Here is an 18,370-nt window from a genome sequence, read left to right as displayed (position 1 = left end):
TGTAATTCGCACCAGTTAGTAGTCTGGCTGCTGCTCGTTGGACCAGTTGGAATTTCCGGGCTGGCTTCAAGGGCAGCCCCGCGTAGAGTGCATTGCAATAGTCCAATCTAGAGGTAACTAAGGCGTGGACCTTCTCTGTTCTCTAATTAACCATATAACTTCCCCATTAGGTTGAAGTGAATAGGATAATCCATGAGACAGGATATGGTGAAATGATGGCATTCCACTAGTGGTTGGATTATACCTTGCATAAATCCCCAATTATTGGCCACGCGTCTGGTAATGATGGATTCCAGCAACTTTTGAAGGGCAAAAGACTCCCTGGTCCTGGAGAAGTCTTCCTATATAGGATTCTAGAATAGCTTCTCTACTAATGAGCTAGATGTAATGAGCCTTCTACATACCTTGGCTGCATCCTGAAGATTCTGCAGCCTCTTCTTGAGCTCTTGCTGTAATTCTTGAGTCTGTCGCCCAAGATCTGCTACTTGCTGCGACATTCCTTCAGTTAAATACACACTTGCTAGATATTCTATCTTTTCATTCATGACTTCAAGATCTCCATGGATCTCACCAGATTCTTCAAGCATGGTCTAGGTTGAAGAAATGAATAAAATCTTTATGTTTGACAATTGATTCAGTAACAAATATCATACTATTTTGTTTGGGATTAGAAAGTATACCAAAAGTTTGTTAGAAAAATATTCTAGTAATCATTACCTGATGAGTCATGATTTGATCACGAAGCTGAGCAGCAGAATTCCATGTGATGTTGCCATGTATTAAAATATTAGCTTTTTCAGTCCACTTCAGAATGAATTCTAGCATCTCGTTATATTCTTCTAAATGTGAAATGGCCTGAAAAAACACAAGTAAGTGTGCAACAGATTTTTGTACATCAAAAAGTTACATATTGTATCACTTTAACTTCTGTTTATTTCAATTCTAGTTTCTTAACAATTTCTCTATTATTTATCCTTTTTGTAGTTCCATACTTTCACCCAGTAATTAAGCTTAAAACCAGATTTATTTAGACAGACCACCATCATTGATTTTATTTATCTATGGCAATACACGTTATTTACATTTCTTAAAGCATTCAAAAATTGTAGCTGAAATCTCTTAGAGATGTAGTAGTTTATTCTAAGGTGTAAAACTGTTGTGGTGTATTCTAAAGCTACTAAGGGCTGCATTTAAAATGTCTGTTATTTCAAAATATAGGTTTATCTGACAGGTTTCAACACCACTGTTCTAAAGGATCATAATCATGTCTGATCAAGGCTTCTTAAGTTTTAAGGGCCATTCAATATTACTTTAGTTTAAAGTATTTGAAAACCGGTAATACTTTGTCCCAACGCCAGTCTGAATACTGCAGAAAAATCTTAGTAGACTGTACTTTGATTGACATTTCATGGTTGAAAAGATAAACAATAATGACACCTCTAACCTTACAATCATGCAACTGGGGGAGGGGGAGCCAGTAAATTCAATTCAGAAAAATTGTGATATGCAAACTGAGTATATCTGTATAATCTCTCTAACTTGTTTATTGTAATTTTAGTAATAATTAGGAAAGAACAAGGAAGTAAGCTGGGAGATGACAGTCTTTTCCTTGATTTTAATCTGATTTCTCAAATTTCAACAAACACTGCTCACACATTTTCCCAATGCACGAGAATTTGAGTGCCTGATACTTGAGTTTTATCCAAACACCCATGCGAATATAAAAAATAGTAACCTTCAATGTTGCAAAATATTTTAGCTCAAGAATACTCTAAGCCAATGTAAACAGTACCTGGTTTAGTTTAGATCCTCTATATTCAGCTTGCCTAATAGTTTGCTGGTGGAGTTCTGTCAGTTTGCTGATCTTGCCAGTGAGCTGTTTAGACAGCTGAGGATTTTGCTCTGTAAAATCCTGGACAGCTGCATCTAGTTCCATCAGCTTGATGTTACAACTATCCAGTTCCTCACCCAGGACCTGTAGTAAAAAGAAAATAATTATTAATCAGAAACAAAACAAAACAATATACATTTCATGCATTTCAAAGCATAGCTAACAATGTTCTGCTCTTTTCAATGTTCCTTCTAGAAGCAAATGGGAAACATGCGCACACCTATCTTGAATGGCTTTCAGTCCAATTTCAAGGTGTTGATAATTTCAGGCTCAAAGCTATAGGTTCTTCACCTTCACAATAACCACAAAATCATCCAACACGATTTAGGAATAAGAGGCCACAACATTCAAAAGTTACATCTGCAAATACGATTTGCATCAGCATGGATCTGAATCCAGGCATTAACCAATCTGTTTGCCATCAAAAAACTACCATTAATCCAGACATTTGCTGGAGTGAAGTTCCAAGAGGCACCTAGATATGGAACTCAGGGGTGCATACCACTGTGTTCCCTTGTGGGAGTTGGATGAGCACCTGATCCTGAAACTGGGTGATGCCCCCATCTCGCCCACTTCCTAAGTCCCTTAAGATGACGCTTTACAAATCCCATTTCCTGACCAACTGGATCCAGTCCCCATGCCAAACCACCTAAAACTTGTGCCAATAATTAACTGAAAATCCTTTTGATATCCCTAGGAGGCGGAATGAGAACAAAGTCTTCAACAGACTGAAGGGGGAGTACTAAAAGGTGAGCTTATAGTCTGTCCCTTGACCAGAAGGAAAACCTCACCCTGTTCTTTCTAGCCCCCCATTCACTGTTACTGGAGTAACATGTCACATGCAACTGGTGGATTGCCCTGTAGCTCTCTGGTCGACCATACAACTGAAAACAGCTCTGACTGACCCTGTTCCACTAAATGAGCTGCAAAGAGTATTACCTAGTTAGTTCAAATGCCATTTTCTTCATGCAGTTGTGAACCCATATTTCCAGTTATTGCCAAGATAATTCAAGACAATAAGTTTTCAATTGGATCCATTGCGTTACTCCAAAAAGATGATACACATAAATACGTTAATTAGTTAGCACTCATGGTGTAGTAGTTTAAATGTTTGTCTAAGACCCTGAAAGACAAACATCCTCTCAGATATGAAAAACCAAGTAAGTGACCTTGGGCAAATCACATTCTCTCTCAATCTAAGGAGAAGACATTGGTAAACCTTCCCTGAATGAATCCTGCCAAAAACAAAAACAAAAAAAGCATTTTACTATTCTGATGAAGACTGGTGATACTTCCTTCTCTTTCCTCTTTAATTATATTCCTTCTCTTTCTATTTTCTAACTGATTCCAGAAGACAAATATTACATACAGATGGTGGTCTGTGGTCCCACCATACTGTTAAAATAAGTAAGATTTTGTTTTATGCAAAAGATTTTATTTACCTTTTGGTCCACTTTAGCTTGGGTTATATTGCTTGTCTTTTCTTTCAGTTTCAACAGAATTGAATTCAGTTCTTTTGCTATTTCTTGAATCTTCTGCCCAAATTCTTGATTTAATGTCTTGCTCTGCTGAGCTTCTTTTTCTTTGGCTTGAATCTACCCAAAGGGGAAAAAACATAATGACACATATTGATTTACAGAACACCAGGGTAACGAACTCATTTACATTAAGAAATTCACCATATTTAAAGCCATTTATATATAAATTTATTACAATGTAATACAAGAATGCAATGTCAGCTTAAGGCCAGTATCTAATTTGGCACCCTTATTGCCACTGCCAGTCAATGTAGAAGAATACAATAATCTCATTTGCATGCACTGCCATTATCTGCTCAGGAAGGGCAAGAAACTCTTCACAACAGATTGAGTTTGAATATGATTGTAAATGTAATCCTCAGAAATCACAACACAGGGTGCAGCTTCCCAGATTTTTTCCCTTTAAACGTGAAGGTGTGAATAGTAAATGTATTTAGCTGAAAAGAGCTACAGAGCTCCACAAACTTATGGGAGCTTTGTTACCATATTCAGCCAAATGTGATAGTAGTTTTCTAGAATCCTTTCCACTTAAAAAACAAGATATGTGAAGCTACCAGGCATGCAGTAATTTTCAGAAGTTGAGATTTCCTCTGTCCTTCGTTTTACCCTGAGGCACCAAGGCCTATTTGCATGGTAGAGAGGAAAAAGGTATCTTGACACTCAAAAGTTCCCTTGCCAACAAAAATAGACTGGCAAGGACACTATATACTTCATTGGAGTAAAGCTATCTTTGGATCTCTTGCACAGTCATGTCTCCTCCAATGGAGTGAAGTCTGAATTATGCTCAAGCTTGTATGCTCATTCTGCTCCTATTCATACAAATTAATACGCTTAGTTTTATGGATTTTATAACATTCACCTTGAAAGGGTTCTTACCTGTTCATGTATATTTAAAAGTGCCAAACCAACTTCTGCTAACTGAAGAGAAAGCTCAGATGGTAAAATGGTATATAGTCCCAAGTACTTGTTTTGCTGCTGTTCAGACATTTTCTCAACAGCCTGACGGTGAAGAGTTGCTTCATTTGTGAGGCCCTAAAAGATATTGACATATAAAGGAATGCATATATATATTTTAGAGTGTCACATCTAACTCAAATTTAGTCTAGATGTGTACATAGTTAGAAAACAGAGCAGTTCTGTTAATGTGACCATTGTTGAAAAAAGACAGAGGCATGTGGCATTGATATATTAGTTATGATATAGCCTAGATTAGGACAGGGAATTTGATTAATTGGCAAAAAACTAGACATATTTTAAGTGAATCTGTTTTACAATGTGCCTGCCTTCTTATTAATGGCTGTCAAATCAATGCTGACTTATGGCAATCCTGTGAATAAGAGACCTACAAGTCCCCCATCATCAATAGCCCGACTCAGGTCTCGCAGACTTCGACCTGGCTCAGTCTACATCTAGAATGCTGTCTCTCCCCACCCCTCAACTGCCTTCTATCTTGTCAAGCATTATTGTCTTTTCTAGTGAATTATATCTTCTCATGATGTGGCTGAAGGATGACAGTCTCAGATGAATGTTTTCACTGGCTTCCATGAAAGTTCAGGGTTGATTTTCTGCAGGACTCATTTGTCTTTTTAGAAGTCTACGCTGTCTGTACAACTCATCTCTAGAACCACATTTCAAAAGAGTTGATTTTCTTTTTATAAAATTTCTTTACTATTGAGAATTCACAACCACACATAGAAATCATAACTTCAAGATTCAATAATGTAACTCGGCACTTCAAGATCTTTTCTAGTTCCTTCATAGCTGGCCATCCAAGTCCTAGTCTTTTTCTGAATTCTTGACTGCAGGCTCCATTTTGATTAATGACTGAAGCCATGTCTACACAAGGAAAACAAATTCTAATCCTGGATCTGAAGCTGATAGTCTTTTTAATACAAAGGGACTCCTGGTAATTAACAGGAGTTTTTAATCCCGAAAAATAACTTTTCTTTTTAAATTATTTTGTGTACTCCATTATTGGATGTATGTTTGCAATATGATCCCTACTTCCTCTTCCTTTCCTGAACCCAGCTTGGACCTCTGGCATTTACTACTCCCCATATGATAAAAGTCTCTGTTGTAGGCTTTTAGCCTCATTTTGCTTGCATGGGAAATTAAATTATGATCCTTGGTATTCCCTTTCTTGGGACTGGAATGTTTATTATTATTATTATTATTATTATTATTATTATTATTATTAACCCCACCTTTCTCAACCCCGGAGGGGATTCAGGGCAGCTTACAAATCCAGAAAAAATTCAGTGCTGCACAGGTAAACAATAAAACACATCTAATCAAAATATAAAGCTATCCAAACATATAGCAATTAAAATACATATCAATCAAACAGATTAAAACCATATAAAATGCATTAAGAATTTTCAATCTGTAGGAAGGGCATGCTTATCTAGCATGAATACTAGTTTGTTACAAAACATTACAGAGTAATATTACAATGATCACTCACATACTTTGCAAAAGACAGACCTCATCATCCTTTGCAGACTTATAAGGTGGATGGCATGCTAATGTTCAGTAGACAGCTATATGTCTTACATACCTGCAGTTCCTCAATCTGAGTATTTATTTCTGTTGTAGGCTTCAATAAATATTCTTTGGCTTCCTGGATCCAAGACTTGACTTTATTAATCTCACTTTCAACCTCTTTGCGTTCCTTCAATTCTTGTTTAACAACTTTTCCACTTCTTTTAACTTTTTGCTGCATGCTAAAATAATTTTAAAGAATAATTTGCAATGATAAAACTTTTGGAACATTAATAAGTATCACTTACATCTTCCAGAACAATCAAAAATGTATATTACAGATACATACATGCATATCTTGCATTTTATATATATATATATAAATTAAGTAGGCTCCAATAATCAATTACATCAATAACATTTTATCACCTATGGTGACAAAGTCAATGCATAGTTTAAGCTATTATGTTTCGTAATGAGACAGATATGTACAAGTATAATACACAGCAAATAAGTTGAATTCAGCTTCTTTTCAACCTGTGGAAACATTCCCTATTTTGACCTCCTCATACTGGGGGGAGGGGGGATCCCTTAATCCGCTGGAGAAATTGTTTTGGGCGTGGGGAAAACTGGAGTTGGGAAATTAACAACTGGGGGAAAAGAAATAATGAGATACATCAACACCATCCAATCTAGTTTGAAGATTTCTGCTTCTGGATTCCTCTAACATTCCCGTTTCTATTCCTAGAGGACTGAATATTAGAAGTTGTTCTGTTTGCATCCAATATATTATCTTTATTTCAATATTCCTATTTACTTACTTATGGCATCTGTCTTGCATTGCTTTGATTTCTTGCATGATGGGCATTTGCTCTTGAGATCCAGAAGATACTTCTATATCCCTGAGCATGCTAAAAGCATGCTGCTTGAGCAGTCCAAGGGATGACAATTGCTGTTCCAGTTCCAGGCTGAAATTACTGTGATAATCTAGAAGATCCAGGAGTTCATTCTTTGAGGCCTTTTCTACTGAGCCTTCTGGTAAGCGGTCTTGCAGCTGATCAAGAGTGTCAGTTGCCTTTTGCATCTAAATAAAAGAATAGAAATAAGGAAAATTAAAAATGCCATCTATTGGATTCTTCAATATTAAATATTGCTTAAATATTAAATGTTAAATATGATATAACTCTTGACGTGCTAGATATAGTTATAGTGTGCTCAAATGCATCAATTCCATAGCACAAAACTTGGTTTTGCTGTCAGATACATTTGATAACACTGGACAACAAATATTTCAGTGCTTCAAATGTTAGATCTATTTCTCTGCATATTCGACCGGTGAATTCCAAAAATGGCACCAATTTCCCCTTAATAAACTCTAGTTTTTTGATATACAGAAAATATGCCATCTACTAATTGCCATCTGCACGCTCATAGAAAACCATGTTAACCATAGCTAAGAAACTAGAGCTGATGCACTCTGTCCAATGCAATTTTCTGATTCCACATTCCAGACAACCCACAGGCCTAAATATCAAGACACCAATATTTTTGGGGGGTTGCATAATCTTTTAAAGTTTATTACATGTATATTTTTGTGCCTATTCAATTAGGACATTTTAGGAATATACTTAAAAACATAATATATGAACGACTCTAACTTTTTAAATAATATTTTCATGTCATGATTCCAGCATTCACAACTAGCAAGATGTATAAGTATATAAGATGCATTATTTATTATAAGTAAAAGTCATAAAAATCTATGGGATTTATTTCCATGTAGAAATGTTAAAAACATGCAACAGCAGTGGGCTGATTAACTCTAAAGTCATGCAACCTCATCACACAATGTGAAATCAGTGTCTTAGCATGTTGCCAGGATGTTTCCTCCACTGACCCGACCAGATGCCATGACACAATGTACAGCAACTTCCGGCAGGGCTTTGTGCAAGAAGCATCCTGACAGCATGGTAGGATGCTTCCCTTGGAACAAAGGAGGTTTCCCTTGTTCTGTAGAAAACAACGGGGCCACGACAGCGGGAAGCTGCAGCACTTTCCCATGTGTGATGGAAAAGCATTGCTGTGGTGGAGGCGAGGCACCGGGATTGCCCCACTGCCCCTCTGATTTGCCACAGGAGCTGGCAATTTTCTCTGCAGGACCTCATCTATGAGATGAGGTCCCTTGGCGAGATTTTTTCTGAAAGGATAGATGTAACCCAGGTAACTGCTGGTCCTATTTTGTAGGATTCTTTTCAATCTATTTTGCCTGATGATGTGGACAAGATTGTGGGAGAAATGAAAATGGCCACCTGTTCCCTGGACCTTTGCCCTTCATGGCTAATTAAACAGGCCAGAGGAGGACTGGCAGTGTGTGTGAAGATGCTGGTGAATGCCTCCTTGGAACAAGGCTCAATGCCAATTAGCCTTAAGGAGGCTGTAGTAAAACCTCTTTAAAGAAACCAGCACTGGATCCCACTCAACAACTACCGGCCAGTTTCAAATCTCCCCTTTTTGTGTAAGGTTTTAGAGAAGGTGGTGGCCTCTCAGCTCCAAAGACTCTTTGAATAAACGAATTATCTGCATCCATTTCAATTTGGTTTCAGACCTGGTTACAGAACTGAAATGGCATTGGTCGTCTTGGTGGACAATCTATGAAGAGAGCTAGATGGGGGAATGTGTCCCTGTTGGTTCTCATGGACCTTTCAACGGTTTTTGATACCATCAACCAAGGTATCCTTCTGAGTCGTCTGGCTGGGATGGGATTATGAGGCACTGTTTTGCAGTGGCTTTGTTTCTTTCTGAAGCACCGAATCCAAAAGGTGGTGCTGCGTGACTCCTGTTCGACCCCCTGGCCAGTGGCCTGTGGGGTCCCTCAGGGATATATTCTGTCGCCCATGCTATTTGACATCTACAGGAAACCACTGGGAGACATCATCCAGAGTTTTGGAGCTCAGTGTCATATTTATGCAGATGACACCTAACAATATTACTCCTTTCCACCAAATGCCAAGGATGCCTGAACATTTTTCTGTCAACAGTAATGGACTGGAAGAGAATGAACTGATTGAAATTAAATCCTGACATGACGGACGTGCTCCTGATCAGTCATAAAGCAGACCAGGGTTAGGATGCAACCCTGTGCTGGATGGGGTTATACTCCCCTGAAGTAACAGATATGCAGCTTGGGGGTGATCCTGGACTCATTGCTGATCCTGGACCCCCAAGTGTCAGTGGTGGCCAGGAGTGACTTTGCACAATTAAAACTTGTGCACCAGCTGTGCCCATACCTTGAGATGCTAGATCTGGCCACAGTAGTACATGCCTTAGTTACATCTCAACTGGATTACTGCAATGCACTCTACATAGGGCTGCCTTTAAAGAGTGCTCAGAAACTTAAGCTGATCCAGAGATCTGCAGCCAGGTTACTAATTGTACAGGGAGCAAACAATTCCCATGTTACGGCAGCTCCACTGGCTCTTAGTTTGCTAACAGGAGAAATTTAAAGTGCTGGTCATTACCTTTAAAGTCCTAAATGGTTCAGGTCCAGACTGCCCGTCAACTTGCCTCTCCTCATATGAACCTACCCCGTCACTGCATTCATCAAGCAAGACACTCCTCTGGGTCCCACTCCTGCCCCAAACCCAGCTGGTAGGGATGGGAGAGAGGACTGGATTCCTGTCGGTTGCATTTACTTCAAAGATCATGCAGTTGTATAGTTAAATTGAACACCAACAGGATCCCAAATTAAAAAAGTGAACGTGAACACCATAAGTTCAACATATACATACATTGCATGGCTAATATTTAAACTGATTAAATAAAGCTGATTAATATACCTTAGCATTAAATTCATTCCATTTCTGCATTGATTCATCCAAAATCCTCTCTTGTTCTTGGGAAATACTTCGGAGCCTTGTCCAGCGCTGCCACACAGTTGTCATGGACCTGCTTATGGTTGCCTTGCTAGCATCATTCCCCATTTTCTCGAGGTGGCATGCTTTTTCCTCCAATGAAGTAATTTTCTCATGGAAAGAGTTCACAGTAGACACCAGTGACTGAGCGAGCAAAGAAAATAAGTTTCCCCTTTTATAATGGGTTATATACCATTTAGTAGAAAATTCATTATATTATTCCTGAAATGGATGTTATAGGTGTCCAAATCACATTTCATTCATAAAATCGAACAATTGTCCTTTGTAATTTAACAGACAGTCCTCAAATTACAAACATCTGAATTAATCTTGGTTAAGAGCGGGGGTGAGACAACAGGAAGTGAGAGAAATCTGCCCCCAGGAAGGGAAATTCACTCCTGAAAAAGTTATCATGGTGAAAAGATTTCTACACTGAAGTTGTGTTGACAATCCTTGTTTGCACAGCAAGGATATTGTTGTGGGGGCTGCCTGTATATATAAAATGTTATTTATATTAAAATACAGCTATTTTCTGCATTTTATTTTTTCTGATAAAATACCTTTTACTATCCATATAATGTGTATTATTCATGCTAGACTATGTTATTCCTGATTTGATATACAGATTGAGCACCTCTTATCCAGAGCATCTCTTATCTAGAATTCCAAAATACTCCAAAATCCAAAGTTCTCCACATGAGTGACTAAGATATTGAGACCTTTGCTTTTCCAATGATCCAATGTACACAAATATGGTTTCATTAACTAATTTTTCAAAATGTATATAAAATAATCTTTAAACTACGTGTATAGAAGGTATATACAGAATATAAATGAATTCTGTGTTTAGACTTGGGCCACAATTGCATGATATCTCAAAGTATGCATAGAGGTGTGCATTAGATTCGATGGCGCATTAGAGTCAAGTAAATATGAGTAATTCTGGTGTGGGGAGAATTAAAACCACATTGCTCATGCTAACATAGTGTATTATTTTTAAGAGATCTCAATCTTTTGTTCAGCTAAAGTGCAGAGCTTTTTTAAATGGGAACTGATTTAGATAATTCTGAAAACACTTCTGCAACTTTGCAAATTACTAAACTCTTTGGATATCTGAGAGGAGACAGATGAAATGTATTCAACACTGAGCAAAAGTGATTAAGAAAAGTCTGTGGATTTGCAGGATAAAATTATTGTATTTTCAGAAGCTTTACCTTATGTGAGATCAATTTTTCTTCCGCTTCAAGTATAGAAGTAGCTTTTGCTACAGAAAATTCAGACAATTTCTTCTCAGATTCATTCATCAGGTCAATGACATCCTGCCTTGCTATCTGGTATTCTTGCCACTGGGAAGCACATCTTGAAAAATCAAAGATCAGCAAGAAAATGTGACTAAGCATCATATATGAAAAAAATGTGGATTTTCTTACCTGCAGTAAATAGGCTCATATATTAAATTCCAAATAAACAATCCTAACAAGTTTATAGTTTTTATAACCCATGGAATCATATGAGATATATTAACCATACAGTCTTCTATTGATGTCAGTGGTGCTTCCTTTTGCTCACATTAAGTTTGTGATTATTCTAATAATAATTGTTCTAATAATTTAGTTTTAAAATAAAATCTTGAGGATTTATCTTGCATCTACCAGCACTCCAAATCTCACTCTTCTCCGGAATTCTCCCTACAAAGAATTTCCCAGTGGCCTTACAGGGCTAATCTGAGAGGGGAGATACAGGAAAGCACCAATTCTGTTTATTGTGAATACCAAAATTCACCACTGGCTCTTGAACTTAGGGCCTTCTACACTAACCATTAATGTAGTGGCAATCCAGTGTTGCAGATGGTGAGTCAGCCCTGCATGGTGACCTGATTGGGACTTCCTAAACCATCTTGGAGGTTTGGGAAGTCCCAAGGAATTCTGACTGCGCAGTCACAGCCATCCTAGGGATCCTCCTCTGTATCGTGGCGACCTTCTCATGAGTGCTCTTATTCTCCTTTTAAAACAAATCAAAACACCAAAGCAAATAAAAAAAGAAAAACATGAGAAAATATGTAGAAGACCAGCTATGGCAGCATTTTTTAAATAAAAAAATGTTTGGTCCATTCCAGCTTTTGTTGTTGTTAAGCTATTGGTAGCAAGCAAACATCTTGCTGTTGTTTTTGCAGATCACTCAGCAACCTATTGCCAGATTTGGCATGTTATTTGATCATTCCCAAGTGAGATTATTTGTCCAATATGATTTCCAAACATTAAAAAAACCCCACTCAAAACCCTAAAGCGAGTACCTTTGTAGTAACTCATTCTGGGATTGTGCTTCTTGTTCTGATTCTTTCTCCTTCCCTTCTAAAGCCTTCACATTCTTAATTAGTTCTTCTTTTCCTGTGGCTTGTATAAATGGTTCCATGTCAGATACGAGTGACCACAGTTCTTCCAAATGGACTTGAAATTGTTTATTAGTACTAAAAAAATCTATGTGGTCCCTTAGATTTTCTTCAGAGTTCTCCATATCAAGCCCATTTCGTGCTAACTGTAGCAATTCTTGGGCATCTTCAAGCCAGTCACTAGCAGTCTGAGTAACATGGTAATATCTTTGACACATACTATGCAATTGGATCAATTTCTCCTAAAAGAAAACAGATAAGGAAAATAATGCATAGAATCACCAATACATACAAATTACCTGCACTCAGAACACTGTAGCATACAAAACTAGGGAAGTTCTACTAATTCAGCAGGTTTGATATCTGCTGTGAATATTGAAAGTGGAATCTTTCTTCAGTTCCAATATGTTGCATCAGGAAACTATGCTAGCAGGTTATCCAAATGGGTGCTGGTTAAATGTTCATCTAACTGAATTCAATAGGTGTGTGTAAATGGAAACTTTTTTTAATGTGCGGCTGATTTACACATGAAGTTTCTATGGGAAAGGGTAGCTGAGATACTGAAACATTCCATGGATATCCATGGTCACAGTGTCATGTTCCATTGTAACAGAGGCACAGACTTTGCAAATCAGAATTGCATTACTACTAATGAATATTTTATGGGAGAAAATTTACTTCTTACAAAAATTATAACAAATTACTTCTCTAAGAAATTTAAAACCATTTTGTGGTATGATTTATAGCGTATTTATCAGAAGCCCCTATATTGGTAATCTCACCTGTCTTTGTGGAAGGTTTTGAACTTATTTAAACAATAAATAATAGTACAAAGCAAAGCAAAATTAGAGGAAAAATTAAGGGTACAAGTTCCCAGGAGCCAGATAACTCAGAAAACAGTTGATTTAATGTGAAGATTGCTGATTTTAGTGTTTATGTATGCTTATAGTTTATTTTAATGTTCCGGCATTGAATGTTTGCTGTATATATGTTGTGCTCTACCCCGAGTCCCCTTCGGGGTGAGAAGGGTGGAATATAAATGTTTTAAACAATAAATAATAAAACATGGGAGAAATACTTTTCAGAAAATGTTTGGGATTGTCACATAGACAATCCATGTGATGCACTTATATTCTTTAAGGAAAAGGTAGTATTTTTCTTTGTGTAACATTGATTTTTCTTAAGTATATAAATAATGTTACTCCAATTTTAAGTTATATTTTCTGTTCACTAGGTATAGATCTAATGTACTCAGGTTACAAATGGGTAATTTTTTACATTAATTAGCTGCTGTTTAAGGTTACATCAACTGCCATATCTATATCAGACCGAAGCAGTTTGGCCACAGCTTCTATACAACATGTAGTATTTTAATTGGTTTTTTTTTTCAATTTTAGTTTCAACATAATTAGGAATACAAGTTGCACTGACCTGTCTCTTGAACACTGCTTCTTGGACTTCCTCATCTAATTCGGAGAGCTCAGCAAGACTGTTTTCTAAGTCAGTGGGTATCAGCTCTTTAGCTTTCGTGTATTTCTCCTTTTCTTTATTGCTTAGTGCTCTCATGATCCTCAGGCTGGACTGGACTTCTTCCTGCTGGATCTGAACTTTGCGGATCTCTTCTTGAATATCATTCAGTTTTAAATCTATGTTCAAGGGGTCATTTAATTCTTCTTTAATGTGCCTGAGCCACTCAAGTGAACGACAGATTTCTGTTTGAAAATCTATGCTTTGCACCAGCCTGTTTTCACACTCCATCACAGTATCACCAATGGCAGTATGTAATGTTTTCATCATATCTTGCCAGATTCGCACCTGATTATTTGCTTCTTCATGAACACATGGGTCAAGCTGGGAAGAAAGCATCTCAAGATGTTCTGCAAGGCGTTTCAAAAGGATTCCAGCATCTTGAAGATTTCCAGCCAAAGAGTGATACATTTTCAACTTTTCCTCTGCTGGCAATGTTTTTTTATTCAATTTTGTTTGATCCTCCTTTATAGAATTTAGCTGTATTTCCAGCTGCTTACACATTTTCTCATGCTCCTGATAGGCTTCCATCATATCATCAAACTGGTTAACTTTCTGTTCTATTTGCCTTTTTAGTCTTTGATACAGAGTGGTGAGTTGAAGCATCTCTTCTGGTAACCATGGTTGCCCAGTGCTTCGAAATGCTTCCTTCTTCTGGTTTAATTCATCTACTGCAGCACCAAGGTTTACAACTTCAGTTAAGACATTTCTGTAATCCTGCTGAAGTGAAACCACTTCTTCAGCTAAAAGAGTAGAAGGAGTCTTATGCATACTCAGAAGCTGATCTTCCAATTCAGATAGTGCCTTTGTTGTCAATTCAATTAATGATGCATATTCTTTGCGGGCAAAAATTGCTTCTTGAACTTTGCAGAATTTCTCTTTAGCCAGAGCAATTATTACATTGAATTGTTGAGGTAAGGCACTAAGTTTTTCCTCAAGATAGGAACGATCCATTTCATTAAGAGATGGTAAAATCTCTTGGCCATCTTTTTGCAATGTCAGCAAGAGGTTTTCATATTCAGGGAATTGCTCAAGAATGTGATTATACTTCGCTAGCTGAGAGTAAAGTTCAGAATTGCTATTCATTAAATTGATTTCTGGGAATGAAACAATATCAGATTGCTTTACCCAGTGGCACGCTTTATCTAAATCCTCCTTGAAGTATTTCCTAGAAACCATATGTTTCTCCAGTTCTATTAATCGCTGGCTACATTTTTCTAAAATAGCATCATATGTGTTCTGCAGCTCTTGAAGTTTATTCAAAACCTCACTCTTTTCTTGTTCTGTTGTGTCCTTCATTAGATCCCGCCCTTGAGACCACAGTCCAGAGATCTCACTCTGGTAGGCCTTAAGGCTCACTTGTGCACTCTTACAGGTCCTGATTTGCTTTCTCACATCATCTGGTAACAAACAGATATGATCATGGAACTTCAATTTTCTCTCATGTTGTTGGATTTGATTCATGGCCTGAAAGGCTGCCAGAAGGAACTGAGTCCTTTCAGATAACGTCTTATTCAAGTGTTTCCTCCTCTGCCCAACGAGTTCACTAAGGCAGTCCACATGGTTCTGGGCCTCTGACAGACATTTCTGGAGCATCTGTCTTTCATTAAGCCCTAAATTAGTCATCACTCTATCTGCATCCTTTATGAGTCCTTTCAAAACAAGCTGCTTGGCTTCCACTTCACTGCAAATGGTGAGATGATCCATAAGGAAATTTTGGGCTAACTCAGGGGGTGGACTGTGTTTCAGAGCTTCAGAGATGTTAGGCTGCTGCTCTTCTGCCCATTCCATAAGTTCCTGGAGTTTAGACTGCACCATGTTCAGCTCTTCTAAAGTGGTGACAGATAGCTGTATTTTCCTCTTAATAAGGTCCTCCAACTGAATCCAACGTTGCTCAAAATGTCCTGACTGCTCTTTTACCAATTCTGTGTCATCCAGTTTTAGATGTTCTATCATTTTCTGTTTCTGTTCTTTTAAGTCTTCAAGAGCAAACCGTCTCTCCTGAAGAGCCAATGCTAACTTTCTCAAAGATTCAAGATGTGTAGCTGTACTTTCAGCATCTGACCTGTTGATGAAATAGAGAACGAATAATGCAAACATTAATTTACATCAAGATAGGGTAAATATGGGAAGAGATTTTGTTGCACACTTGATACTAAAAGAAAGAAGTTGGAAGCATAAGCTTTTGTAGATTCAATCTACTTCATCAGATTCTGAGTTAGAGGATATTTTTATTTCTCAAGTCACACACTGCCTTTAGATTTTTGTAAAACCACAGAACAATTTGCCATCAGCAGTGTGAGCTGTGTAGGCAGGAAGGAGGGAAAGAAAGAAAGAAAGAAAGAAAGAAAGAGCTTTGTGGGCAGGAAGGAAAGAAGGGGATTGCTCATCACCAGATATAGTCCTTACTATTTCATTTTTTTTGTTTACATTCTGCCTTTTTACTAAATAACACTTCAAAAAACTGACAGCAACATCACCAAAACATTACTGTTATATATTTAATGTATTTAAGAATAATGAACCAGAAACTATGGTGTGGAGAGACTGCCCAGTGGGTCAACGTTTCCTTACCTTGCCAAGTGGTCCCATTCCTGTGTGAACTTTTCCAAAAAGACTTCTACTATATTTAAGCGATCATGATAATCTTTTGTCCTTTGAAGATCTTCCTCTCTGTGTAGGAGCACATTGCTGGTCTGAAGGCAAAGTTCCAACCAATGGTTACTCAGGTGCCCCACTTCTTTGTGCTCTGGCGACTCTTGCCCTTGGGTTAGTTTGCTCACTTTTTCAGTTAAAGCTGTTAAAGCAGTTTGCTTAGATTGCAGTTTTTGGCTAAATTCCTAAATGAGATAACATGAAGGGGAAAACAGCAATAAATATTTTATCTAACTATGTTTTAACTGTAATTTAAAACACATTAAAATAAATGTTTTGATGTATTTCACTTAGGTTCCATCACAGAGACATAAAGAAGACAGATTTACAGAAACATAAAGAAGACAGATCTACATTTGCCTTTCATGAGATATCAAGATTTCTCAGCTTTGAAAATCCAAAGCAAAGAAAAGTACAGTGGAGCTTGGTATTCATTGGAGTTTGGATTCAGAACCCACAGCAGATACCAAAATCTGTGGATACCCAAGTTCTATTAGAGACAATGGTGTAGAAAATTGCTGTCTTTTATATAAAATGCCAAATTCATAAATAAATGTTATATCTTCTTGACAGATTCAAAACAAAATCTGACAGGGACCCAACATTTCTTAAAAGAGGTTCCTCCTTGTTCTGTTTTACAAGCATACTGTTGTAGTAGAGCCTGTGAGCAATGTTGCAAGCAGTAGTATGGGTTCCAGAAGGGGGGAAAGGGTTACTAGAGAGCAGGAGTCTGATGAGGAACAACAGAGGAAAAGGATCTGGGATATACTTATGGCACCTACAGACGAGGACTCATTTGAGGGGTTCTCTGGGGATGAAGGGTCAATGAGTGAAGGAGAAGAAGGAGACACAATGGATTGGAAGAAAGAGGGTTACTCGGGAGCAGGAATCGGATGAGGAACAGCAAAGAAAGAGGATCCGGGATATACTTACGGCTCCTACAGATGAGGATTCATTTGAGGGATTCTCTGGGGATGATGGGTCACAGAGTGGGGAAAACAGGGGTGATACTGTGGATTGGATTAAGATAAAGGAAGCGCAAGCACAAATGTGCGGAGCCAACATCTAGTGATACATTTATGGGATTCTCTGGGAGTGAAGACTGGCAATCGGGGAATCCAATTGAGTCTTGGGGGGGATTTAAGTCTTGACAGGAGATGGAGAAGATGGAGGGATGGGCGTAGGACTTCAAGTGAAGAGTTGGGAGCAGCCACAAGGGATAATCATGGGGTGGTGGTCAGTTCAACTTCTGATAATGATGATGTGTAATAAAAGTGGCTTCAGGAATGGGGGATCTTTGCAGAAGGCAAGGTGTTGGTGAATATTTGTGCACTGGGTACTGTCCGGACTTGTCGCTGCCTGTTTTGGCATTGGGTTTGGGATCTGCAGGTTGCTGTTCCTGTTCGTGTGTGCTTTCGACTCAGATTGGTTTTTCGTGAGTGTGGATTTCTCCCTTCTTGGACCTTGGACCAGCTTGACTACGATGCTGCTTCTGTGGACTTTGGAACTTCGCTATTTCGGATTTCTAATATGACCCTGGACTTCGACTGACTATGCTTCTCACCCTGAGGCTTCATTGCTTTTGTTTACCAGTTGCATGCTACGCTTTCTTTGTGTGACTTCTGAGTACTGTGTTTAATTAGGTTCTTTTGTCCGGTTATTCCAGATTATATTTCCGTTTACCTTTTGATCCAAGTTTTGTTTTACATTTGAGTTTTGGCCAGAGGCATTGAGTTTAAGTGTCTCTGTGTCCTATTCTTTTGCTTCAATAAACTCTGCATTGGAACTAACTTTGAGTCTGGCCCTTTAAGGCGTCTGTGATTCTGACACATACTGTGCATGCTTTTTCTTTCAAGTGAATGAAAAGAAAACCATGCATTTGCCAAAAAACACTGGACAGAAATGGGGTTTTTTTTTCATTTGTTTCACATTTTCTATGGTATGAATGAGGATAAAACAGATAATGATGGAAAGGCCT

At 38.0% G+C, this 18,370-nt stretch overlaps 1 protein-coding gene across 1 annotated transcript in view; it reads right to left on the bottom strand.

Annotated features, from left to right (window-relative positions):
* SYNE1 (spectrin repeat containing nuclear envelope protein 1) overlaps positions 1-18,370 on the bottom strand; it is a 354,454-nt gene that overhangs the window by 131,126 nt on the left and 204,958 nt on the right. The window contains exons 77-88 of the mRNA XM_067465989.1: positions 16,312-16,577; positions 13,642-15,802; positions 12,115-12,452; positions 11,036-11,180; positions 9,747-9,965; positions 6,732-6,994; positions 5,987-6,152; positions 4,306-4,461; positions 3,334-3,486; positions 1,793-1,975; positions 718-855; positions 405-590 (exon numbers count right to left, since the gene is read on the bottom strand). Of these exons, the coding sequence (XP_067322090.1) occupies positions 405-590; positions 718-855; positions 1,793-1,975; positions 3,334-3,486; positions 4,306-4,461; positions 5,987-6,152; positions 6,732-6,994; positions 9,747-9,965; positions 11,036-11,180; positions 12,115-12,452; positions 13,642-15,802; positions 16,312-16,577 (4,374 nt within the window). The remainder of the gene's footprint in view (positions 1-404; positions 591-717; positions 856-1,792; positions 1,976-3,333; positions 3,487-4,305; positions 4,462-5,986; positions 6,153-6,731; positions 6,995-9,746; positions 9,966-11,035; positions 11,181-12,114; positions 12,453-13,641; positions 15,803-16,311; positions 16,578-18,370) is intronic.

Source organism: Anolis sagrei, chromosome 1 (assembly GCF_037176765.1).
Source record: "Anolis sagrei isolate rAnoSag1 chromosome 1, rAnoSag1.mat, whole genome shotgun sequence".
Lineage (NCBI taxonomy): Eukaryota > Metazoa > Chordata > Lepidosauria > Squamata > Dactyloidae > Anolis > Anolis sagrei.
The sequence above is the reverse complement of the archived record's forward strand: the minus strand, read 5'-3'. Positions and strand labels throughout refer to the sequence as shown.